Source organism: Uranotaenia lowii, chromosome 2 (assembly GCF_029784155.1).
Source record: "Uranotaenia lowii strain MFRU-FL chromosome 2, ASM2978415v1, whole genome shotgun sequence".
Classification (NCBI taxonomy): Eukaryota; Metazoa; Arthropoda; class Insecta; order Diptera; family Culicidae; genus Uranotaenia; species Uranotaenia lowii.
This window is the reverse complement of record NC_073692.1, coordinates 62,955,170-62,981,479: the sequence shown is the minus strand read 5'-3', so window position 1 is coordinate 62,981,479 and position 26,310 is coordinate 62,955,170. Positions and strand designations below refer to the sequence as shown.

At 40.6% G+C, this 26,310-nt stretch overlaps 1 protein-coding gene across 1 annotated transcript; it reads left to right on the top strand.

Annotated features, from left to right (window-relative positions):
- Positions 1–738: 738 nt before the first annotated feature.
- On the top strand, positions 739–26,290 carry LOC129748611 (mucin-2-like). The gene is made up of 4 exons (XM_055743272.1): positions 739–832; positions 892–1,626; positions 9,380–10,126; positions 25,915–26,290. The coding sequence occupies exons 1-4, from the start codon at positions 784–786 to the stop codon at positions 26,046–26,048; spliced, it is 1,665 nt and encodes a 554-aa protein (XP_055599247.1). The 5' UTR covers positions 739–783; the 3' UTR covers positions 26,049–26,290.
- Positions 26,291–26,310: the final 20 nt, after the last annotated feature.

Below are 26,310 nucleotides of genomic sequence, written 5' to 3'. Positions count from 1 at the left end.
GAGGTTGATCAAAGCTGTTGTTAATCAACTTGAAACGTACAATTGAACTTGTGTTCTGAATCTATGCCAAACAAATTTATCAATTAGAGTTAAGGAATTTTCTCAATTATACCAGTTTTGTTATTGGTAAATCTAAGAAAAATTTGTATTCCAGGCCCACATTTTTTTTCCTTTCAGCACCTTTCAACTCATCACACGACAAATTACCATTTCGCTCAAAATAGATAATCAGTCACAGGAAGGAAGGTCGTACCTGAACTTTTTTTTATCTCTGCAAAAAAAAAATCGACCACTCAAAACGATTGACAGTTTTGGAAGCAGCAGTGCTTATCAGTGCCGAGTTCAATGAAGAAGGTGAATGCCTCGTTCGTTGAGAATTATCTGTTGTTTGTTTGAAAAGAAGGTGCTCGTTTTTCTCAGAATTATTACTGGTACCTTCCATGGTGTTGTTCGAATTTTATGACTTAAAACTTATTTTTGATGGTAAGGATATCATTAAAAAATACTTTAAAATTTATTCCGAAAACAACCGGTGTAAGTCACGTTTTCGTACGTGATGAGTCAAAACGACACTTCTTTCAACTGATAACGCTCTCATTTGAATAGGGATTGACCCATCAATGTTCCGTATCGTATCTTTTGGCAATTTGATAACAAGTGATGCTGGTGTTCAAAACTCATCGCACTAAATATAAAACCGATACGCAATTCACTGGACGGGTTATTTGCTCAAAAACAAGTGAACGCGTTTCTCGAACCTATGAAGAGTAGAGTGCAATCAAAATGTGGAACAGCATCACGTTACTGTTTTTTGTTTTAGGGATCCAGTTCGGTAAATTGAAGTATGTTTGTATCTGAAAGAACTTTTTTTTGTGATTCTTGGATTTTCAGGAACCTCACAGCTGGTGTGTTATCAGTGCACGGATTGTGAACTCAATCCTACAACTGTTGTGATTTGTGAAGATGTTGTTACAGAACAGCCCACTCTACCGACAACTGCTGGAACAACTCCAAGTTTGTCAACTAGTCCTGACCCGCCTTGCCCCACGTGTTCTCCAGAAAATACCATTACACTACCAACGAGTCCACCAACAACTACAAGCTCAACTTGTCCAACGTGTGCTCCAGAAACATCTCCAGAACCTACACCTACTTTGCCAACTAGCCCTCCTCCGACGTGTCCAACGTGTGCTCCAGAAACTACACCCCAGCCAACGCCAACCTTACCCACTAGCCCAGAACCTACGTGTCCTACATGTGCTCCAGAAACTTCTCCAGAACCAACACCAACTTTACCGACGAGCCCGCAACCAACTTGTCCAACATGCGCTCCAGAAACATCCCCAGAACCTACTCCTATTCTGCCGACAAGTCCACCTCCAACCTGCCCCACATGCGCTCCAGAAACATCGACACAACCAACGCCTACTCTACCGACTAGCCCGGCTCCAACGTGCCCAACGTGTGCTCCAGAAACATCTCCTGAACCAACGCCTACTTTACCGACAAGTCCTCAGCCAACTTGTCCAACCTGTGCACCAGAAACTTCCCCGGAGCCAACGCCTACTTTGCCAACTTTGCCGACAAGCCCTGCACCCACGTGCGCTACGTGTCCTGCGGCATCAGGTACTGTAAAATTCGCACTTGTAACGTAATTTGATAACATCAAAACTACTTTATTGGTGTACGCATTACGGCCGTTAAGAAGCACGTCGGGTCATCGTGTCACAAGTCACAGAACCTGTTTTTTTGAACCACCCTTCCCCAACTGCAGTAAAAAAGATTAGAATTTACAGCCCATAAACTTAACTGAAAGTTCACGGTTCAGTGTTGAGTGTCGCATTCGTATGCGACCTACTTTCAAGTTCTGCTACGTAAAAGGTGGAGCATACCTCTGAAGCCTCAATCGTATTATCTGATGCACTGTACCCAGATATTTAGTCACCAATGTTGGAGTCTTCATTCAAGGTCTGCTGAAATACAAAATTCTTGAAACGCTCCTACGTTCTCTGATGATCGTAACCGGGTGAACCTGTTGAGTGACGCATGACTACCATTCTTCTGAGTAAAAATGTCCCCACTAGGTAAAGATTAAACATTCAGTACTTTCACCCCTACTAAAATAAGCAAGATTGTTGATTGTTGACTTTTGATTGTTGTCATACGTCTATTACGCCGTGTTCTGCCTGGCAACTCTGCTGGGCCTCTTACAGAACGCTCATGAGACAAATCCAATTGAATTTCAACAATGGCCTAACTTTCCAGTGGGAAATGCCCTCCCGATTCCGTGGTGCGATGATGAATGTGATTGGTAGCTGGATGAAAAGCCTCGAGGTGACCCTGGAATTTGACGATTCGGAGGAACGACGAACGTTGACGATTTTTGAGGCGACGTGCCAATCGATGATGCTAGAACCTAGAACCCCTTCCGAGAAGGATGAGTTTCCCCAGTCCATGGCTGGAGAGCATAATTCTACTGTGATCACTTCCCAGTTCCTGCGAGCATGTCGGAAGCACAGGATTCTTGATCCCGAGCCGGTTATCCGACGCTGACAGACGAATCAATTCGAAAAAATAGCACACTCTAATGGTAGTTGAAAGCAGATTTCAGGGGATGATTCAGTTGAAATACACGAGTGGTTAAGTTGACGTGGGACAGTGGAATTAATTTAATTTTCTTATTCTACGACACGGATTACTTAGATCCTAAATTTATTCAACGCCTTCTACACTCCTCCCTAATCCGTAGCGGCTACGAGTTTACAAAACTGCTGCTGCTCTGAACGGCCAAAGGCATCGTAAAACCATCAGCCGGTTTATCCGTCGTCGGAATATATTTCACCTTCACCGCTCCTTCCTTAAGACTCTCGCGCACGGAGTGGTAACAAATGTTCACGTCCTCGTTTAGGTAGGGGTTGTACGTTTCGTTTCCAGCGATGCTGATTGCTCTCTGGTTGTCGCAATGAATCAGCACTGGTTCCTTCTCAAAAATCTGCAACCGCGAGTTCATCCACCACATGACCTCTTGGATGATTCGAGACAGAGCCATGTACCTCGCCTCACAAGATGACAGGGCGACACTCGGCTGCTTCTTGACGTTCCACGAAATGGCTCTTCTCTGAATCTTGAACACGTAGCCAGTCGTCGACCTTCGGTTGTCCGGATCTCCTCCCCAGTCGGCTTCGCTAAAACAGACCAGCTCAGATTATCCGCGCTTGCTGTACTCCAGCTTCTTCGTTGTAGTACCCTTCAAGAAGCGGGTGCCTGCTTCCCATTGCTGTCGTCCTTGATTCGAACAGAACTGGCTCACCACATTAACCGCATAGGAAATATCTGGACGAGTTACTTGAGCTGCGAACGACAGATATCCCGCCGCTTTATCTTCTTCATTTCAGTTTCTTCTTCCAAACCGTTGGGACCCATGAACTTGCCCAACCTCACGCTCGGATCTGCTGGAATGGACACCGGTTTCGCATCTACCATACCAAACCGCTGGATAATTTCCTCGACATACGCTTGTTTATCGAGCCCGATCTTTCCTTTTTCTCGATCCCTCGTGATTCGGACACCTAGACAGTACTTGGCCTCACCGAGATCCTTTATCTTAAACTGCTCGCACAAGTACGCCTTCAACTTCTGCTTCAACTTCCGGTCGTTGGTGAAACTCAAGAGATCGTCAACGTAGATAGTGACGAACATCAAGTTTTCCTCACTCACCATCCAGTACAGGCAAGGATCAACTGAAAAATGGTTCAGTCCGAAGCTCTGCAGTACATCATCCAGCTGAGCATTCCAAACGTGACTTGACTGCTTCACCTTACCGCTCCGGTTCTCCACACCCTGCGGCTGCACCATGTATATTTCCTCGTCCTTCAGCTCACCCTATACGTCACGGCGTCTATCTGATCGATGTCTAGATCATAACGCACCGCCAGCTCCATGAGGTATCGGACCGTCGCGTACCGCACGACGGGGGAATACACCTCATCGTAATCCAGACCTGGCCTCTGGGAACAGCCCAGACTGGGAACAACTCCATCGGGTCCACGCTTTGTTGGAATACCCACTTGTTCCGTATAGCTTTCCGCTCCTCGGGCAGATCGGTCAGCACCCACGTCTTGTTTCATCTCAACGACTGCAGCTCTTTTTTCATGGCTCGAACTCAATGCTCTCTGTCAGACCGACACAGAACCTCGTCGTAGTAGTTGGTAGTCGAATTTAAGTTCGAAGAATTCAACAGGTTTCACATCACATGCTGCGCGTGCGTTCGCCTTTCCCTTAGCCAAAACCACAACAGCCGAGATGATCTGGAACTCGTTGCGCTCGGGGTCATACACATCTTCGAAATAACCAACAAAAATGCCGTTCTTTCCCTTGGGATCAAACTTCTTGCGCTTCGCTTTTGGGATGTGTGTCGTCACTCTTGAACCAAACACTTTCAAGTGACAAAGATTCGGTTCCTTGCCAGACCACGCCTCTCCCGGCGTTTCGTTGTCCAAACACCTTGTCGGACATCGGTTGACGAGATAAGTGGCCGTCGCGACTGCTTCTGCCCAATACTCCTTACCAAGCTTTGCATCGTTCAGCATGCACCGTTCTTTCTCCACCAGTGTACGGTTCATCCTCTCCGCGACGCCGTTTTGCTGCGGCGTGTATGGACAAGTCGTTTGATGCCCAATACCCTCTCGTTTCAGAACCTTTCGGAAGCTTCGGTTTGCGTACTCCGTCCTGTTGTCGGTACGCAGGATCTTCAACTTCTTGCCACTTCGCCGCTCAGCATTGGCCTTGAACTTATTGAAAGCCTCAAGCACCTGGTCCTTGTGCTCGAGAAAATAGACGACGACCGTCTTGCTCGCATCGTCGACAAAATAACAGCTGCCTCCAAACGATGACACCTCGATGGGCCCACAGAGATAAGAGTGTATCAACTCCAACAGCTCAGTGGCTCTTGATTCGCTGCTCGGAAACGAAAATCGTGCCTGCTTTCCTTTGAGACACGATTCACAATCGACAATCGCTTCGTTTTGGAAGTCTATACCGTTGGCCATTCACTTCAGTTTCTTCAAGCTGCTCTCATTCAAATGGTCTAGACGTCGCATTGTTCGACCTTCTTGGCCATGAAAATCACTTTGTTACCGGTCACCGATAACAAGTTGGTTGCTAGGTCAGGAATCTTCAACACGTTGGCAACGTCAACTCGTCCTTCACCAGTTTCCATGTGAACCGTTGTTCCCTTAGCGACAGCTTTCATGTTACCGTTGTTTGCTGTACCAACATCGTGCTCCATGGTAACCGCATCAACAAATGGTTGATCCGCGCGAGTCATGGTAATGGTGGCTCCGGAATCCAGATACCATTCATCCGCTTTGACGTCTCCGATGGCAAAAATGCTGCAGAATCCCTTGGGCTTGCTTTCTTTCGTCCCCTTGAGTGGACACTTTACGGCAAAATGTCCCGGCTACTCGCAATTGTTGCTAAGTTTCTAGTGTTTGCCACCCTCGTTCGATTCACTTGATTTCTTCCGGTTCATTCTGCTGTACAGAGCAAAGTCCGTGCTGCTGCCAACCGGACCACGTTCCAGCTTCACGTCTTGGAGGATTGTCGTCTTTACTGCATCCGGTGTCAACGCCGTTCCGGAAGCTTCGAGCCCCATTATCATAGGCTCGTATTGATCGGGAAAGCCCATCAGCATAATCGCCGCTAGCCAGGAATCGTTCACCTCGAATCCCACGTTTTTGAGCTTGTGACTGGTATTCATCACCTCGTCCACGTATGCCTCAACGTTGGATCAATTGACGAGCCGCACCAACGTAAATTTTCTCAGCAATCCTATTTTCCAAGGCAGTTTTCAATTTCGCCCACGCGTCCTCGGCACTAACCGCATCCTGCACCAAGCTGTAGTTGTAGCTTTCTATGCACAGGTTGATGGTGGCCAAAGCTTGCAGCTTCAAATCTTCCGACACACTATCATCACCTTCTTCCACAGCAGACCAGCTATCCTCGCGGATCAAAATCATCCGCATCGCAAACGCTCACGACATGTAATTGTCCCTTCCACGCGGCTTCTGAGGGGTCAACGCAACGAAACTCCTGCCGACTCGAACGCTTCCTGCTCTGATCGTACCGCTTCCGCCAGGTGCTTCATTTCTTGAAGACTGCTGATGAGGACCGTTTCCTTGGACTTGATTTGTCCTTCCCGCTTGCCGTGTTCGAGTGACCATGTATTGATGTAACCAAAGAAAATTACTGACTTCCGGTTTGGCTATCTGGGTACATAACCAATTGAAATACACGTGTGGTTACGTTAACGTGTGACAGTGGAATAAATTTTATTTTCTTATTTTACGACACGGATTACTTAGATCCTAAATTATTTCAACGCCTTCTATAGATTCCTCGGGACGAACGACCGTCTTACCCGACTCTTAAATCGCCCGCACAATAGCCCGTCGGACGTCGCGTCGCGTCAGCGTCGCGTTGACATTTAATTTTGGGGAATACCGTTTTCCGTTTGAGCCACCACAATGGAGCGTCGCCTCAGTGACAGCATTGTACTAAAACGCTAAACTTGTTCTAAATAAACATCAGCGTTCTCCAGCGTCGACGTTTTTGTTTTGAAATGAATCAAAATTCCAGCGCGTCAGTAGGGTTTTGAGTATTCCTTTTTTATGCTTTTTTGTCAAAGTTGGACACAAATATACACAAAATTAAAATTACCGTAATTTTTCTGTGTTTCGTGATGTTTGGCACCCCGAGTTTTGTCCCAAAAATTCCAGAAAGCCTTGTCAGTGGACGCTGTATTGTGCTGCAAAAAATTTCCAGTGCGTCGCGTCAGCGTTTTAGAACTCAACGTTAACAGCTGACGCGACGCGACGTCCGACGTCCTATTGTACGGGCGCCTTTACGAAGTAGTAATCACGGAAGTCGTGCGGAACAGAAAATTCGTGGTCAGTAACGGCTAATTTTGCATGAAGCCCTGCTTACAATTTCTCGACCCCTGCTGAAACTGCTTGTATCCGCCGTGTTTTTAACCGGAATCGATGTTGGCCCGGCAATAGGGCTTTTCCTCAGCCTTACCTGAATCAATTTGCCTTTTATGTTCTTGGGCAAGAGCTTGGTCCTGGACACGAACTGCTTCCCCGGTAGCAAACTGACTTCTAACTTTTCCTTTTTTCGAAAACGCAATTTGACAACGACACTGATGCCAATTTTCTTGATTATTTTTGTAATCAAACATCAGTCCAATTTTGTGCTGAAGTGAGCAGATGACTGGCTGAAAAATCTTGGCGAGATTTTCGATTTTCAAAGTTCACTCTGTTCCGAATTTCCGTTTGTTGATGTTTTAAAAGAGGTTTTTTTTCGTTTTTTTTTCAGCACGCTAAATACTTATTTTGAAGGATGGGTAAAAATTATTTGGTTGCTTAAAGTTTTATACCGTTTTGAAAAATATGAACAAAAATATTCAAATGTAAAAAACTTTATCAGTCATTTCTATAACAGAACAGTAGAGAAACAACTTCTTCAAGATCCCTTTTTCATGTTTTATGCTACGTCTAAAGACCACCTTTGACGACTTTCCATCAAAGAACGTGCTACTAAATGTGGCATTAATCCATTCTTGTGATAGTTCGGTATTGATTTTTAGTACCTAAGATAGCCAAATTCACATTAGACCTTCCCTAATGTTCCAGTGAACCTTATTTTCTTGAGTTCATTGGACCGCTACCCCTATCGTTAATAACCTTGCTACTTCCATCAGGATGTTCCTCGACTGGCTTATCCCTCATCGAGCCAAATCTCATCGAAAATTACCATAATGGTACTTACAGACAACAAGAAAGCTAACGAAGCACTCTTTTTTCAATTTTTAACTGATAAATATGTTTTACAAATTGGCTCAGCTTACTTATTATAGATACTCTTAATCCATGTATTTACTTAGATTTTTTTTCATTATTAGTTGGTTACCCAGGTGGTGAATCCACATTAATGAATTGCGTTCCAAGGCAAGGTGGGCCACCGCGTCTCCCCAGTTTACTACTTTGAATCCAAGGGCGCTATGCTCCTTCTCCATAAACTCCAACCGGGGCCTTTGACCTTGGTTCTCACCTCGAACTGTCATTAAACTACTCTTTAACGGTGAGAGATAGTATTCGCGCTAGTTATCAAATCTCGACTCAAGACCTCGCCTCGCCTTTGTCGACTTCAAGTCCGACCTCAGGTCGACACCCTGCCTGCACTTTCATCCTCTGTCGACACCAAGACACTTAAAGGTTCTACGGTCGAACTTCCTTATCAATTATATCAATGGAGGTAGTTCGGCACATCACCCATTCCCGAACTAATTCACCCATTTTGAAGAATATTATAGGCGTTCACTGGCAGCTGTACAAGTGTCACTTGTTTGTGCAGACCGACTCTAAGTCGACTAATGACTTCATTACTACGGGTTCCATATTGGAATACTAACGCAGATCTTTCTCATCAAGATAGTTGACTTTCCTGCCCAGTATATCCGACCAGGCTTCACCATCTTTGGATACTGGGTTCGCCGTACAGTCGCGCGAGCTCGTGGTTCATCCTTCGCCTCCACACTCCGTTCTCCTGCAGGCCGACAAAGGTGGTTCTTAACGCACTACTCGAGCAATATACACATCTCATTCCCGTAGAGGACGAACGGTCTGATGAGCGTCTTGTACAAGTTACACTTCCTGCGAGGGCAAAGTCTTCTCGACCGCAGTTACACATGCTCGATGACGCTCTCGACAACGCTGTTGATGGCCTTCTTGATGATATCCCAACCCAACAGTCCTTCGTCAATTTCGATCTTTGCTGGCAGCGCTGCTTCGAGCGATTGCGCGTAGTCTGCTGCTAACTCATGTTGGTTCAGTCGTGTGAAATTTAACCGAGTTAGGTGTCAGTTTACGGAGAGTTTTTGGCGCCTCTTCACCATCATCAGATGATGTCCGAAAAGTACCGGCTGTCTATCAAAACGTTGTCAATCTGAGATTGCCTTCGGTATTTAAGTGGTAGTGATCTCATCAAATCAACTCCTTTTCGAGATTTCGATTTCTCCAATTGCTCTGCTATTTTTTGGTTTGAATAACTTGTGCAATAAGGATCCCAACTCAAGGGAAAGATCCTGCATCGGTAGGTGTGATCGTCTTTATGGTCCCAAAGTTATTCCTTTCGGAACCTGGGACAAAGTTGGCTTACGAGGCCCAGGCTCAAAAACAGGTCAGCTTAATTCGGAAGATGCATCCGATACCCACGCCGATGATCCACCCTCTTAACTACTGACTGATTCAGCAAGATTACACTTAAAAAATCAATAGTGATTTGAGTAGATGTTGTAATAAAATAAACATTTCCTTTGTAGAAACCAGCTACGGTCCCACATCGCCCCACTTCACAACGTATTGGCCTACGGATCCTCCAACTCTGACACCAAGTATCGGACCAACCTCTCCTCCGTTCACAACCTTTTGGCCTACACCATCGCTGACAACGGCTTCGATTGGGCCAACTACACCACAATTCACAACCCAATGGCCTACGATTTCCCCCTCCACCCAACCTACAACGCCATCGCTGACTACGGTCCCTCCCTCTGCAACGACACCCCCATTTACGACCATTTGGCCATCCCCACCGTTAACGACAGGCTCAGTTGGACCAACTACGCCACAGTTTACTACCCAATGGCCAACGATACCCACCACCAGCCAACCAACGACACCAACGCTAACCACGGTTCCTCCATCGGCAACGACACCCCCGTTCACTACAGTCTGGCCAACATGGCCCTGGGACACCTGGCCAACTCCATCGCTCACTACCGGCACCCCAATTTGGTCAACCCCGTCACTTACGACCGCTAACCCATCGTTCCCAACAACTCCACTTACGACAGCCTATCCTACCTGGGTAACGCCACCCCTGACCACCGTTCTGCCCACCTGGACATCGATAGAGTTGACCACAGCAGCCCCAACATGGCCCACAGTGGTTCTCACGACTGCCGGATCCGGAACGCTTTGGCCACCGCTGATTACACCAATCAGGCCACAGGCTAGGAAGCACCTGCCTACACCGGTCAACATTTGCTACACCACCGAGCGAATTGGTGAGTGTTTGTATCACTTTCTTAGTTTAATTCAGAGCCTATATTTATACTTCTTGTATTCACATTCCTTGAAAAAGTCTTGAGACTATGTCGAAACGTCGGATGTAGAAAATAACCATCAGGGTGACAAGGGATCCAAACAGGGCATAATTACCAAAAATGACAAAAATGACAAAAATGACAAAAATGACAAAAATGACAAAAATGACAAAAATGACAAAAATGACAAAAATGACAACAAAAATGACAAAAATGACAAAAATGACAAAAATGACAAAAATGACAAAAATGACAAAAATGACAAAAATGACAAAAATGACAAAAATGACAAAAATGACAAAAATGACAAAAATGGCAAAAATGACAAAAATGACAAAAATGACAAAAATGACAAAAATGACAAAAATGACAAAAATGACAAAAATGACAAAAATGACAAAAATGACAAAAATGACAAAAATGACAAAAATGACAAAAATGACAAAAATGACAAAAATGACAAAAATGACAAAAATGACAAAAATGACAAAAATGACAAAAATGACAAAAATGACAAAAATGACAAAAATGACAAAAATGACAAAAATGACAAAAATGGCAAAAATGACAAAAATGACAAAAATGACAAAAATGACAAAAATGACAAAAATGACAAAAATGACAAAAATGACAAAAATGACAAAAATGACAAAAATGACAAAAATGACAGAAATGACAAAAATGACAAAAATGACAAAAATGACAATAATGACAAAAATGACAAAAATGACAAAAATGACAAAAATGACAAAAATGACAAAAATGACAAAAATGACAAAAATGACAAAAATGACAAAAATGACAAAAATGACAAAAATGACAAAAATGACAAAAATGACAAAAATGACAAAAATGACAAAAATGACAAAAATGACAAAAAATGACAAAAATGACAAAAATGACAAAAATGACAAAAATGACAAAAATGACAAAAATGACAAAAATGACAAAAATGACAAAAATGGCAAAAATGACAAAAATGACAAAAATGACAAAAATGACAAAAATGACAAAAATTACAAAAATTACAAAAATGACAAAAATGACAAAAATGACAAAAATGACAAAAATGACAAAAATGACAAAAATGACAAAAATGACAAAAATGACAAAAATGACAAAAATGACAAAAATGACAAAAATGACAAAAATGACAAAAATGACAAAAATGACAAAAATGACAAAAATGACAAAAATGACAAAAATGACAAAAATGACAAAAATGACAAAAATGACAAAAATGACAAAAATGACAAAAATGACAAAAATGATAAAAATGACAAAAATGACAAAAATAACAAAAATGACAAAAATGACAAAAATGACAAAAATGACAAAAATGACAAAAATGACAAAAATGACAAAAATGACAAAAATGACAAAAATGACAAAAATGACAAAAATGACAAAAATGACAAAAATGACAAAAATGACAAAAATGACAAAAATGACAAAAATGACAAAAATGACAAAAATGACAAAAATGACAAAAATGACAAAAATGACAAAAATGACAAAAATGACAAAAATGACAAAAATGACAAAAATGACAAAAATGACAAAAATGACAAAAATGACAAAAATGACAAAAATGACAAAAATGACAAAAATGACAAAAATGACAAAAATGACAAAAATGACAAAAATGACAAAAATGACAAAAATGACAAAAATGACAAAAATGACAAAAATGACAGAAATGACAAAAATGACAAAAATGACAAAAATGACAAAAATGACAAAAATGACAAAAATGACAAAAATGACAAAAATGACAAAAATGACAAAAATGACAAAAATGACAAAAATGACAAAAATGACAAAAATGGCAAAAATGACAAAAATGACAAAAATGACAGAAATGACAAAAATGACAAAAATGACAAAAATGACAGAAATGACAAAAATGACAAAAATGACAAAAATGACAATAATGACAAAAATGACAAAAATGACAAAAATGACAAAAATGACAAAAATGACAAAAATGACAAAAATGACAAAAATGACAAAAATGACAAAAATGACAAAAATGACAAAAATGACAAAAATGACAAAAATGACAAAAATGACAAAAATGACAAAAATGACAAAAATGACAAAAATGACAAAAATGACAAAAATGACAAAAATGACAAAAAATGACAAAAATGACAAAAATGACAAAAATGACAAAAATGACAAAAATGACAAAAATGACAAAAATGACAAAAATGACAAAAATGACAAAAATGGCAAAAATGACAAAAATGACAAAAATGACAAAAATGACAAAAATGACAAAAATGACAAAAATGACAAAAATGACAAAAATGACAAAAATGACAATAATGACAAAAATGACAAAAATGACAAAAATGACAAAAATGACAAAAATGACAAAAATGACAAAAATGACAAAAATGACAAAAATGACAAAAATGACAAAAATGACAAAAATGACAAAAATGACAATAATGACAAAAATGACAAAAATGACAAAAATGACAAAAATGACAAAAATGACAAAAATGACAAAAATGACAAAAATGACAAAAATGACAAAAATGACAAAAATGACAAAAATGACAAAAATGAAAAAAATGACATAATAGACGAAAATGATAGAATTGACAAAAAATATAGCTTAATTTTTTATTTTATGTTTAGGTTTGGTTTTATATGTGACCATTTTCGCTACTTCCTAAGTAAATATCGTGTTAAGAGAAGACACTTATTTAAAATGGAAAAAAGTTGTTGTAGTAATTTCTCAAAATTGCTCTTATTGATTTGTAAGCCTGATAGCTCAAGAATCACCCCCTCGTGTCATGCGTAGATATGGGCTGATTAGGTATATTCACTAGGCCATGACAGACTATCGAGGACCGAGGACAGCTGAATGCAAATTGAAATCGGAACCAGAAAAAAAGACCCACAGATAACGCACCACACTGTCTTTCCTACGGATTTTGGCACTGGGTAATGGCGCCGGCAGCTTATATTGAACACTGATAATGGAAGACAGAGGGGGAAAAATCAAAAATCAAGCTAGAAGTGAGCAAATTTGTCATGTGCTGGTTTCGTATGTTTTGAAGTAAAAATACTGGACCGAAAAAAGTCAAACCAAGCCAGCTTTTGACGTCTGTAGGTTCCCTACACTTCAAATGCGTCTGGTAGAGCTACATAATTTTACCTTGTCATAAATAAAGGCTCGCTTGCTGAAACCAATCGCGATAAGAAGCTTTTTCTGGAGAAGGGTGATTATCATTGATTGTGCTCTGATTCATTGTGGGTTGTAAATCATAATTCGTAGATTAAAATGCGTTTGAGCGATCAAAAATACAAACAAAAATACTGCAACTCAGTTCGTCATACTTTAGGTTTCAGGTTCTGAAAATGTGTGGAATAGACAGACTTTCAAAATAACGACCATCACCTGTACCTCTGGCTTCAAGTGGCTTCAAGTGCAAAGTACTTACATATCTTACGATTAAAAAAACCCTCGTTTACGTCTGAGACGGTACCGTAGATTATACAGGATTTAGAACCACTAACTGGTTAAGCGCCATAAAGATACTATAGTTATTATTTTAATCGCAAGAATATCGTAAATGGTTGTTATTGTTTTGATTTGAAGAAACTGACAGAACTTGATTTGAAGCTGGATATTTTGGAATTTTATCTTATGTTCTACTTTGTTTCAATATCATGATTGTTTATATTTTTCGTTCTATCCTCTGACATCCGAGAATTATGAACTTGGAACCAGTTACATTAGATTCATTAGTTCTTTCAAGCGAAATAGTCAAAAGCTCGTATACAGTTTTTAAATGAGGTCTCACGTTTCAAATAGTTGTTGAAATGCCAACGGTTTTCTCATGTCATTATAATCACATTAAACATATGACACGTGAGGCCTTTTTTCATTCCTTCTTACAATTTAAAAAGTTTATCATTGATAATCTTTTACAGATTGTGTCACATACTCTTACATTGATGACTCAATACTAAAAACAACGGTCGCCTTATGTTTAAACAGTTTTTTTTTATAAATTCATGACTTGAAACATTGTTTTCCTTGCATGTATAGTTTTTGTGCGAAATTAAGACTTTTTAACTTTTAAAATTAAAATATTTTCATTAGAATATCACAACAGTTATTTTGAATCTTATACACTCGAAACAATGGAAATTTCAACACAAATATATTTTTTAAATTTAATTTTATGGTCAATCACAATCAAATTCATTAAGCTTACCTCACTTGTATTCAAGTTCCAGAGGTGTTTTCTCGAATGTTTACCGTTATCATGATCCATTCCCAGTTTGACTTGACGAATCAATTTGCAATGAATTTGTTCTTAAATTTTATTTTCTAACCCTCTTGAATTAAATCGATGAGATCTTGACTCGACTGTCGGCTGTCCTCTCGACTCAGAATTTAAAACAATCAATCCAACTAGTTCTCTCGATTTCGTCACTGTTTAATCTCATCAAACTATCCGCTACATTGGTCATCGATTTTTTTTTAAACTGAAGCTGTTCTCTTAACTATGTTTTAATGATATTCTCTTAACGGTTTTCATTTGATTTGCTTTTCTTCAAATACAGCCCTTGATGCATTTGAATTTGAAGACAGTTTGTTCAAGCTATCCTATCGTGCTCACTCGCTTTATTGTACTCTCTTATATCCAACTTTCTCTCAAATTAATTAGAAGAGCTGCTTTCTCAAAACGCTTTAAAATTCCAAGTTGTCTTTTGACTCACTTGAATTATGAACAATTCATTCACACTCTCCTCTCGCAATGACCCAAAGAATGTTCTTTTATCAAGCTGTTCTTTCAATCCGTTTAATTTCCAATTTGATTAGTAACCTAGGCTATCCTCTGAACTCGTCTTTAAATTTCAAGCTATTCTTTCAATTTGCTTGGAATACTTATCAGTAACTTAGGCTGTCTCCTCTGAATTCAATTTTCGATTTCAAGCTGTCCTCTTGACTCGTATGTTTTATCATCAATAATTCAGGCTGTCCTCTCAACTCGCCTTTCGATTTCAAGCTGTCTACACTACTCGCTTGAATTCTTATTAATTACTCAGGCTGTCCTCTCAACTCGCCTTTCGATGTCAAGCTGTCCTCTCAACTCGCTTGTTTTTTTCATCATCAACTCAGGCTGTCCTCTCAACTTGCCTTCAAATTTAATGCTGTCCTCCCAACTCGCATAATTGTTTCTAAAACGTTCAGGCTGTCCTCTCAAATCGCCTTCCAATTTCAAGCTGTCCTCTCAACTCGAATCCTGTTATTTATCACATATGGCACTACATTTTTACTTCAACTACTTCTCGCTTAAGGAGTATTTGAATTACTCATTTTACTATGATTTTCGCTTAATGGGTAATTAATGAAGTGTTTGATTTTTAAGTAACTTTGATTATAATTTTCTCAACGTGAACCAGGGTTTGTTTTCCTTTTTCGGTTCGATTTTTCTTTATAATTTCTCTTTTAACTAAGATAACGAGAAATAACCTGCCACGGTCGCCAAATGTGCAGACCTGTCCAGAGTTCCGAAGCTAAGACGCAAAACTGGTGAACCGCTGGATTACGAACTACCAGGAGAACACACACTGATTGACTCACTCGCTTGATCGCCGACTGACTCATGATGAATCTAGATATGGTGGTCTCACTTTGGCAAAAAGTAGACGAGGGTTGGATGCGGAGGAGAGGGCGAAACGCAGCCGAAATTTGACAGCTGGCTGTTTGGCTGGCTGATGGCTGGCTGGGATGCCAGATGCTTTGGTTTTTTGTAAAACACGAAGTTTTGCCAATCCAAATATTGTCAATCCAAATATTGCTAAGACAAAGATTTCGCCTTGATTTTTGCAAATATAATTCATAAAATCGAAAAAAAATCTTCCGGCTGAGCTCCGGGCTGGTAAGCAAAGCTGGAAGACGTTGGACCTATAAACGACGGTGCCAGCATTATCGATAGCGGCGAGTAACATTAATTATGCGTTACTTATGACAAATTTATGATTATTCAACACTTTTTTCATCCAAGAGCTGTCTAGAAGCAGCAGAAAGTCATCGAATCGGATGGAAACATGGCGAGGCATTACATTCCATCGTCCGAGAAGCGGCTGGCCCTCCTGCAGGAACATCCGATCTTCATCGACATGAAGAAGCTGCTTCAGGAAGACCCCTGTATGTTGCCATCGCTGCTCCAGAAGATCCAATCGAGTAATCTGGATCTGATGGGTATCATTTGGAAAAACCAGATGAAGTTTTTGGTACTTTTGAACGAGGGAACCGATGAGCTAAAGGGTGATGGAAGGGGCGGCGTCAGCGGTGGCAGTGACGTAGCGCATGATGTAGCCTCGATTGCCGCTTCGATGGTGAACACCCTGAGTCCGACCTTGATGTCAAGGATCGGACAAGCAACATCCGGTTCAGGATTTTGGTTGTTTGGTCCACCCATAAACACCTGGCATTCCTGGACCCCCTTTTTCGTAAACACTTCAGCCAGCTGTCAAAACTTTTTTCAATATGGCTGAACGTGTAATTGGGCATGTGAGACCACCATACTAGGTTCATCATGGACTGACTGACTCCCTGCACGCTGAAGACGATTGCCGCGATGTCGGTTCTAACCCAAGCAACCAAATGTCTCATAAAACAGGTACAAAAAAGCTTACACAGCCCCATCATTGATATGAAGTACGTTCTATGCAGCTCAAAATTTAAGTTCTTATTGATACTTTCAAGTTCCAAAACAAGTTTTATGATCTTCTATTCAGCTTTCAGCGGCCTCTTAATTCAGCTTCCAAAAAAATCGCAAAATGAGCAAAAAAATTTCTCTCTTTCTCAACTGAACCGTTGGCTTCGGTTGGTTCATATCACCTTCTCTTGATTATTTACTGTGTTCTGTACCGGTGCCGCCATGATGCCACGCACCGGATTTCAAACTCGACAAATTGCTCAATTGCTTTTTTCCTACATTTCCTACATATATCGCATCAGAATGGTCACTCACGTACAAAATTACTTATTGAAAAAAAACTTGCCCGGCTTGGGGATCGAACCCCGACCTTCGTGGTGAGAATCGAACACGCTACCACGAGACCACGCCTAGATGTTGTTCTAACTGAAACTAAAACTCGAAGAGGTGATTGGATTTTGAAAGCACATCAATGCACTTTTTGTGACTTATCAAATCCCGTTTGAGCACTTTTGTGCCCTTTATGTGAATGATCAAATCCCGTATTGGGCACTTTTGTGCCCTTTATGTGACTTAAGTCCCGTACAACGTACGTATAGATCACTTTTGCAGCTTTCAAGTTCGTTAATGAGCACATATAGTTCACTAATGGGAATTGGGCAAAACGAGTCACATACAACGTACATATTAATCACTTTTGCAACTTTCAAGTTCATTAATGAGTACATAAAGTTCACTAAAGGGAATTGGGCAGTTGATTCACTTTGTCAGCCAGTATGTAACTTTCAATGTCTTCATTCAAGTAAATATGTGACTTTTGGTTGCTTGGGAATCCATCCACACATATTCCATCGTATATTTCTTACCTTTAGGCAATGTTGTTCCTTAGGCCTCGTTTTCACAGAATTTCTAATTGATGCGTGCATAAATAAAATGTTGCGCATATTATAACAGTCGAAAAATCGAGCAGTTCGAGCTTTTGTCTGCCTATGTCTCCCTTGCCTAAATTCACATATGGTGGAAAGAAAAGCATATTGTTTGCCAGATTTGACAGCTCATTTGAAAGCTCCAGCAGAGCCTTCCACTGTTATACAGACATCAAAAGTCTACATGTAGGGGTTTTTTTCTATTGATGAGTGCAAGAATTGCACTTAAATTACTTTTTAAAAACCATTGAATATAGTGTTTTAAAACTTCTATGCAAAAACAAGTTAACATCAGTTTAAAAAAAATATTCTGATATTTTGAAACTCAAAAGAACTTCAAAAGTTTGTATATTACGTATAAAATTTTAAAGATGAATGCATCAATTACGTATACATGAATAACGAGTTTTGTGAAATCGCCGCCTTACGCTCGTTCCTGCTGGCTACGGCTCTGCGATGCGAACGAATTACGGGCTTCTTATTGCTGGTGGAAGAATTGCGAAAATGCAATGAGATTTATTAAGCAAACACTAGCAACAGTCCTCCATAGAAAAGTTTAGATTAGTTAGGAAGCTTTCGGAGAGTTTTTGAAAACGGCCATACATTTGTCCTAACTAAAAACGTCAAACATTTACCCAATGTTCCTAAAATCAATCACTGAGCCACGCTTGACTACATTCTGAGCCAAAAAATCAAAGCAGTCAATTTTTCCTTCTTCAACCAAGTCATATAAACAATCAAGCATGACATCGACGCTTCTGAATTTGAAACACATTTGCGAAACATGATGTGATAAAGAGGGACGCAGCTATCAGCTATCGAACCTCTCAATGGTAATTTCCTCCTTGCTGACTTTCAACCTTTTAGGATCACAACTGATATGTATCAGTTTTGAACAATCTATGTAGGTTATCAGATTTTTTTTTATTTTTCGCTTTGCGTAGAAGGACAAGGTCATGACTAGGTAACCGCAATTAACTGTCCAGCATGTGCTAAGGCGTTTTCAAACATCTGGTCCTGGTATTTCTTCAGATTTTTCCTTCTGAAACATTCATGATCGTCTATCAATAACGATCATTATAAACAATGATGCGACGATAGACGTTCGGGAATGATTGAGGGAGTGACGTTCAAAATGTATCACCAAGTATGTCGATCTCCGTCGATAAGCCACGTGACGAATAGCAAAGGTAGCCCCCGATGAGGCATGGTATATTTTCTTGTATCAAGTTAGTGTTGATTTTCGACATATACCCAACGGGTTATTTTACCACGTGCTTATCACAGCACTCGGAAGTATCAGTATTCTAGCTTGAAACGATTCCTGATTGCTTTTCTTGAGCGATTTTCTGAACATTGCATTTACCTGGCATCGCGGATGGCGAACAAAATCACTCAATACATTTTCGACGAAGCTGTTTTGTTTTCACTTTTTCTTGTTTACATTTTTGTCCCGCGTGTGCGTTTGACATTTACACTGTAAACTATTTAAGAAGAGAAATCACCGTGATTTTGTTTTTATGAAATTAATTTGCGGCTTTATACTTACTTACTACTTACTTAATGATCCCGCGCCGATCCTCCGGTGCATAGGGCCGTGGTAAAAGACCTCCACTGTTGACGATCCGGAGCCAGCGTCTTCACCTGGTCCCAGTCAAGATTCTCGTCGACAGTTCGGATTTCAGCGGCTAGGCTTCGCCGCCACGAATTTCTGGGTCTGCCTCTTCTTCGATGACCTTCTGGATTCCAATCTAGCGCCTCTCTGCAAATCTCGTTTTCATCTCTTCGCAGCGTGTGCCCAATCCATCTCCACTTACGTTCCCGAATCTCGATTTCTAGCGCCTTTTGATGACACCGGCGATGTAGTTCCTCATTCGAGATCCAGTTGCCAGGCCACCAAGCGCGGATGATATTCCGCAGGCAGCGGTTTACAAATACTTGCAGTTTTCGCGTCGTTACCGCATATGTGCACCAAGTTTCGCACCCGTACAGCAATACGGATTTGACGTTTGAGTTGAAGATTCGGATTTTTGTTCGTAGAGAGATATGGCGTGACCGCCAGATATTTCGGAGACTCGCAAACGCAAATCGGGCCTTTCTGATCCGTGTTTCGATGTCTTTTCTGGTACCAATATCAGGCGTAATCTGGCTACCAAGATACTGGAAGCACTCCACTTTCTCAACTTGTTGCCCAGCTACCATGAAACTGGAGGGATTTCCTGTGTTGATCTCCATCGACTTGGTCTTTCCGACATTGACTTTGAGACCTGCTGCCTTGGAACTTTCGGTGAGGTCGTCGAGTTTGCTCTGCATATCTGGTTGTGTTTGGGCGAGCAAAACAATATCGTCAGCCAGGTCAAGGTCGTTCAGTTGCTCTATTGTTGAAGGATTCCACGGCAATCCTCGGTTCGGTGCACAGTCAATCGATCCAATCAGAATCTCATCCATTACGATTAGAAAAAGTAGCGGTGATAGAATACATCCTTGTCTCACTCCAGCAGTTACCGGGATTGGTTCGGACAAGACACCGTCGTGCAAGACCTTGCACGAAAATGCCTCATACTGTGCTTCGATGAGATGGACTAGTTTCTCTGGGACCCCTCGTCGCCTTAGAGCCGCCCAGATGTTTTCATGGTTAAGTCGGTCGAATGCTTTTTCGAAATCAACGAACACCAGCAGAAGAGAGTCCTGGAATTCGTTGATTTGTTCCAGTATGATTCGTAGCGTTGTGATGTGGTCCACACATGATCGTCGAGATCGGAATCCAGCTTGTTGCCGTCGGAGTGTAGCGTCTATTTTCTCCTGCACAGCAAAAAAAAATGTAACGTAGGCCGATGTAATTTCAGTTGATGTTAGCCAAACAAAGCATTATTCATGTTGTTTGATGTAATAATACACATCTTTCAACTTTAAGGCATTTACGTAAGAAATTAAAAATATTACATATGTTGGATACATTTTATTACATCCAAACGATGTAAGGAATCTGAACACGCCGTCTTGTGTAATATAATATCATCCGTTGTAATATTACAGCGTAGTAGTCCGCGGTTGTCGAAAATTTAATTTGTTTTTCTCCGCGCTTCAAAACAAGAACTTAGGATTTTGCGGCCAAGAAGGATTTGTTCGGCGGGTAAGTTACATAAAAATTAACAGAATCCCTGAGCAAATCTTCAACTGGAAGGTTGATTTGAGTTTTTTTTTATTTTTAGGGAATTTACCGAGAATCAAATCATTCTATTTGATTTCCTTCGGAATAAGATTCGTCCGAAGCTGAAGGTAAGTTATTTTCTGTATTTCCTTTACAAAATTTGGAAAAAAATGTTTAAAAAAAACAGTTTAACAAAGCGTTTTTTCACAAAACTTTCCGGTTGTTTATCAAAATTTTAGACTTTTTTCGATTCATATCGAATTTTGGCTTTTCCCGCAGATTAACGATTAACGTTGATGATAAAAATCTTATGGTTGGTGATGGAAGTGGCAGTCTGGCTGAGAAATTTAAAAACCACGCGACATACCTTCGGCGACCGCAAAGTTCTGGCCAGCATGTGTGGAAACCTTTGCTAAATGGTGATAAGGTGACCCTGAGTATTTGGAGGCCATGTCTCGAAACGAATGAATGGCCCAACAAGCAGTTATTTAGGCAACGGCAGGCTACATTCGATTTAAAGTCCACAAATTGCATATACAATATCTTCTGAATGAATTTTCTGTAGTCAGACAAAAATTTTTGCTCGATCATCATTTTCAAGAATCTACAGGAGTTAGTTCCGGAACTTTTGAATAATATTTCAACATCAACAAACAACGAATAGTTCAAACAAAATCCAGTGATTGTGAGAATAGGTTTTAAATCAAATTATTTGTTTTGTGTTTCAAAATTACTAATATTTTTTTCTCTTTTTTAGATTGCGTTTTTCAACAAAAATACTACGTTTTTGCTAAAGGCTGTTTTTTAACCGAACGTTGTGATACCATTTCTGTGGCGTTTGAGAACTATTTTCAAACTTTTTTCTTCTACTTTTTCAAATATCCGATGTGCGCATCCAAAACTCTGGAATTTCTTCAAAAATTAATATTGAAAATCAAACCCGATACAGGAACTCGTTCGCAACAATTGTGGGTAGCGCACAACGACTAGTATGATCCCTTATTATATGAATTTGTAAATAATTGATTAATAATCTTGATTTTTTGACAGATTAAGTTTTAAGTTTAGAAAAAGTAAAAATAAATATTAAAAAAATCATTAGAAGTTTCGTTGTTTGATTTCATAAGAAACGACCTTCGTTGGGGAAAGATATGAAAAGCTCTTTAGGGGTTTTAGAAGACTCTTTACCAACTACTTCAAACCAAACTAGGTTAGTGGAGCGAAGCTTTTTGAGTCGAGTTCTTCTTTGAAAGCGTTCAATTTTTTGCAATTCAAGCATATGTTTCTGATTTTTATATTTTTCTTAATCTGGTTACATGAGCATAGTTATACAGAAGATAAAAAAAATCGAATTTCAATTTTAGTTTTATCAAATTTGTTCACATGCGGTTCAAAATTTTAAGTAAATTGACATGTGGAAATTTCGACCAAACCATAAATTGTTTTAAAAAATCCGATTGAACAAAAAAAAAAACATAAAAACAAAGCTACATTCTATATTATCTCAATAAAATATCGACCAACTTGAATCACAACCATTTCATCAAAAAATTGAACCAATGCTTATAAAAAACACAACATAATTTAATATATTTAGTGGCAAATGCTCACGCTCAAAACCAATTCAAAACTTAAATTTTTAAATCAGAACTTGAAAAAAAATTCAGCATCAGGATTCATAACTGAAAATGGTATTCTAAAATGGAGCCAGAGAGCAAGCAATAGGATATTTCACTATCAGGATTCGATTGCACGTGCTAATTCCACTTATACGATATATAAAATTGAATTTACATATTCATATTTCATATCTTTATTATTTTTAAATTAATAATGAACTGGAAATGACTGAAAATGTTAGGAGCTTCGCACATTCTTAATGTTTGACGTTTTATACTTTGATACATACATTTACTGATCTTTTTACATCCGTTCTACGTACTAGATTGTACAAAAAAAAGATGTAATATTAGGTCGCCTTTACAACTCAAGTTATGTGCACGTTTTCGATGTAATATCGCAACACTTTTTTTGCTGTGTGGATCCTGTTCAGAATCACTTTGCAGAGTACTTTGAGGGTTGTACAGATCAAAGTTATGCCTCGCCAGTTATCGCACTCTGCCAGGTCTCCTTTCTTCGGGACCTTTACGAGGATACCCTGCATCCAGTCGGCCGGGAATGTTGCAGTATCCCAGATGTCAGCGAAAAGGCGGTGCAACATTTGTGCTGACAGGGCAGGGTCGGCTTTCAGCATTTCAGCAGGGATGCAATCGATCCCAGGTGCTTTGTTGGATTTCATGTTTTTGATTGCCGCTTCTATTTCAGCCAGCGAAGGCGCTTCCGAGTTGACGCCATTTATGCGACTTACTGTTGGCGCTTCGAGCTGCAGATTCTGTTGGCCATCGCTATTCGTGACTCGGAAGAGTTGTTCGAAGTGCGCAGTCCATCGTTTGAGCTGATCTGTTCGATCGGTCAATAACTGACCTGCTCGGTCTTTTAGCGGCATTCTTGCATTAGTCCTTGCACCACTGAGTCGGCGAGAAATGTCATAAAGTAATCGGATATCTCCATTGGCGGCGGCTCTTTCTCCCTCTTCGGCTAGGGAGTTTGTCCAGGCTCTCTTGTCTCGTCTACAAGCTCGTTTAACTGCCTTTTCCAGCTCCGCATATCGTAAGCGGGCGGCTGCTTTGGCTGACCCGGTACATGCCTGCTCAATTCCGACTTTCGCCTTTCTCCGATCATCGACCATCCTCCAAGTTTCATCCGACATCCATTCACTCCTTCTTCCACAAACTTTACCGAGAGTACCATGACTCGTCGTGATAAAGGCATTCTTGATTCCACACCACTGTTCTTCGACTGTTCCGTCTGTAGGCAGCTCCGAGGCTCGGGATTCTAGCTGTTCAACGTATGCCCTTTTCACCTCTGGATTCTCCAACCGGCGGACGTCGTATCGACACCCGACTTTCTCCTCGCGCCGTTGGACACGTGCAACTCTCAGTCGTATCTCGCCAAGGACGAGGTGATGGTCAGATGCAATGTCTGCGCTTCGCTTGTTGCGGACATCAAGAAGGCTCCTTCTCCATTTTCGGCTGATGCAGATGTGGTCAATTTGATTTTCTGTTCGGCCATCTCGGGATACCCAAGTGACCTTATGTGCTGGTCGATGGGGGAAGAGCGATCCACCGATCACCATGTTGTTGTTGCCACAAAATTCTACAAACAGCTCTCCGTTTTCGCTCATCTGTCCTAGCCCATGGCGCCCCATGATGCGCTCAAGGTCCTGATTGTCGGAGCCAATCTTTGCGTTGAAGTCGCCCAAATGGATTTGAATGTCACCCTTCGCAATTCTCTCAACCACGCTGTTCAGTTGACTGTAAAACTGCTCTTTCTCCTGCAAGTCGGCAACGTTAGTTGGCGCATAACACTGGACCATTGTAAGGTTTCTAACCCGTGTTCTAAACCTGGCTACGATTATTCGGTTCCCATCTAATGAGGGCCGCGTAGGCCTGCGGGCTTAACAGGAAACCAACTCCTCGTTCCCGAGTAGCATGTTCTCCTCGTATGCCAGAGTAAAGCAGGACTTGCCCGGATTGTGTCTTGTGTTCTCCAGTATTAGGCCAACGGACTTCGCTCAGTCCCAGAATTTCAAGCTTGAGGCGGCTAGCCTCTCTAGCAAGTTGTTCCATTTTGCCTTGTTGGGCAAGGGTTAAAACATTCCAAGTTCCAATTCGTGTCCGTGTTTTCATGCTAAAAGTCGTCGCCAAAGTTCCAGGTCGGTCATTTCTTTCGGATTCCGTAACAATTTCAAATCGGGAGCAGTAGGTTGTTAGCCTAAAGTCCCTATCCCGCGATGGGGCTGCCATCTTGGACTTAGCTGGCGGGAGCCGCATTTCATATATTCAGCCGCCCCTGACCTGCGGAACAGACGCGTGCGGCCACCTTCTCAGTCTGCATGCGACCAAAGCATCCACCGGGGTTGGGTACCCGATCTCCGCTTAGGTTACTCGCACCCCAGCCGGCACCGCGGGGAGGTAGAGATAGGAGTTGTGAATAAGAGGTGATATGATCACTATGGGGTCTCGTGTTGCACATTATCCACCGTTTACCAGCCTTATTGGTGAGGGTTAAAGAGTTGAAATGAAAGACGGATAGAATATCAGAAAAATACTAAATAACACATACTAAATTCTTTGTCCCGCACCAATTAACTGTATTGAAGAAGTCGTACCTAATAGAGGAGGCACTACATTTTTCGATACAATTAATTATGGACGGTTCGACCGCCATGTGAGTGCACATGTGCCGAACGGACAAAAAATTTTAGCTTGTGGTTGCTCTCTGTTAAGTCTTCTATTGTGCGAATATCGTTCGATCGATGGCTAGGTAGATTTCTTATTTTCGGTTTTGTGCGCAAGTTCCAACTGGATTGAGTTGTCTACGGTCAACGGTCCGAAATCTTGGCCTAACTATTTTCGATTATTTTTGAACGATGTTTTGTAATTGATTTTTTATAGCCAAATTATTTTTGAGTATGTGGTCAAGATTCTATTCCAAATGCGCTTCGCTCTTTTCACCACCTTAGAATTTTCTTCTGATCTTCTATCCGTCTTTCATTTCAACTCTTTGACCCTCTACGATAAAGCCGCAGATTAATTTCATACAAACTGTATACTATTATCACTCGTTCTTTGTTTAACTGTTTACTCTAATGGTAGCACACGCTCAGAACAAAATAGCTACACGAACATAATTATAAATCTGCCTGATCTATAAAGAACCTCATATTTATTATGACCCTCATGAATCTTTCGATTGCTTTGAATCAGTAGAATTATTCATCCAAGTAGGCTCACAACACATGTTAGAATGACCATAGTGAGAATCATTATCATGTTCAAATCATTAAATCAAATCTTTTTTCTAAATAAATTCAAGTCGACTACATTACTAAAAGATTTTTTTTCTTCGTTTTAGTGAATCAACGAGTTGTCACGGATCGAGGATGCCAAAAACGCTCCCAATCGGTGGAGGAAACATGCGCATTTATCACCAACAACCAAAGCTATCAACGGTGTTCCCTTTGCTCCTGGAGTTTGTGCAACCGATAAATTGTCGATTTAATTACTAATCTTAACTAATTGAGCATCGAATCAGCCATTTTAGTGTGATAGTTTTGTACTCGTACCTTCACTGAATAAGTTTCAACTCAGATCTTTACTAGATAGTCAGAGAAATTCTTGATATCCTAATGTTGTTTAGAATATTTAAGAGATTATTAAATTTCTCAACATACTCAATGGAAAATTACAAGTTTCTATCACAAGATAGAAAACACTGATAAGACATAACATGCAGAACAAATTTTCAAGG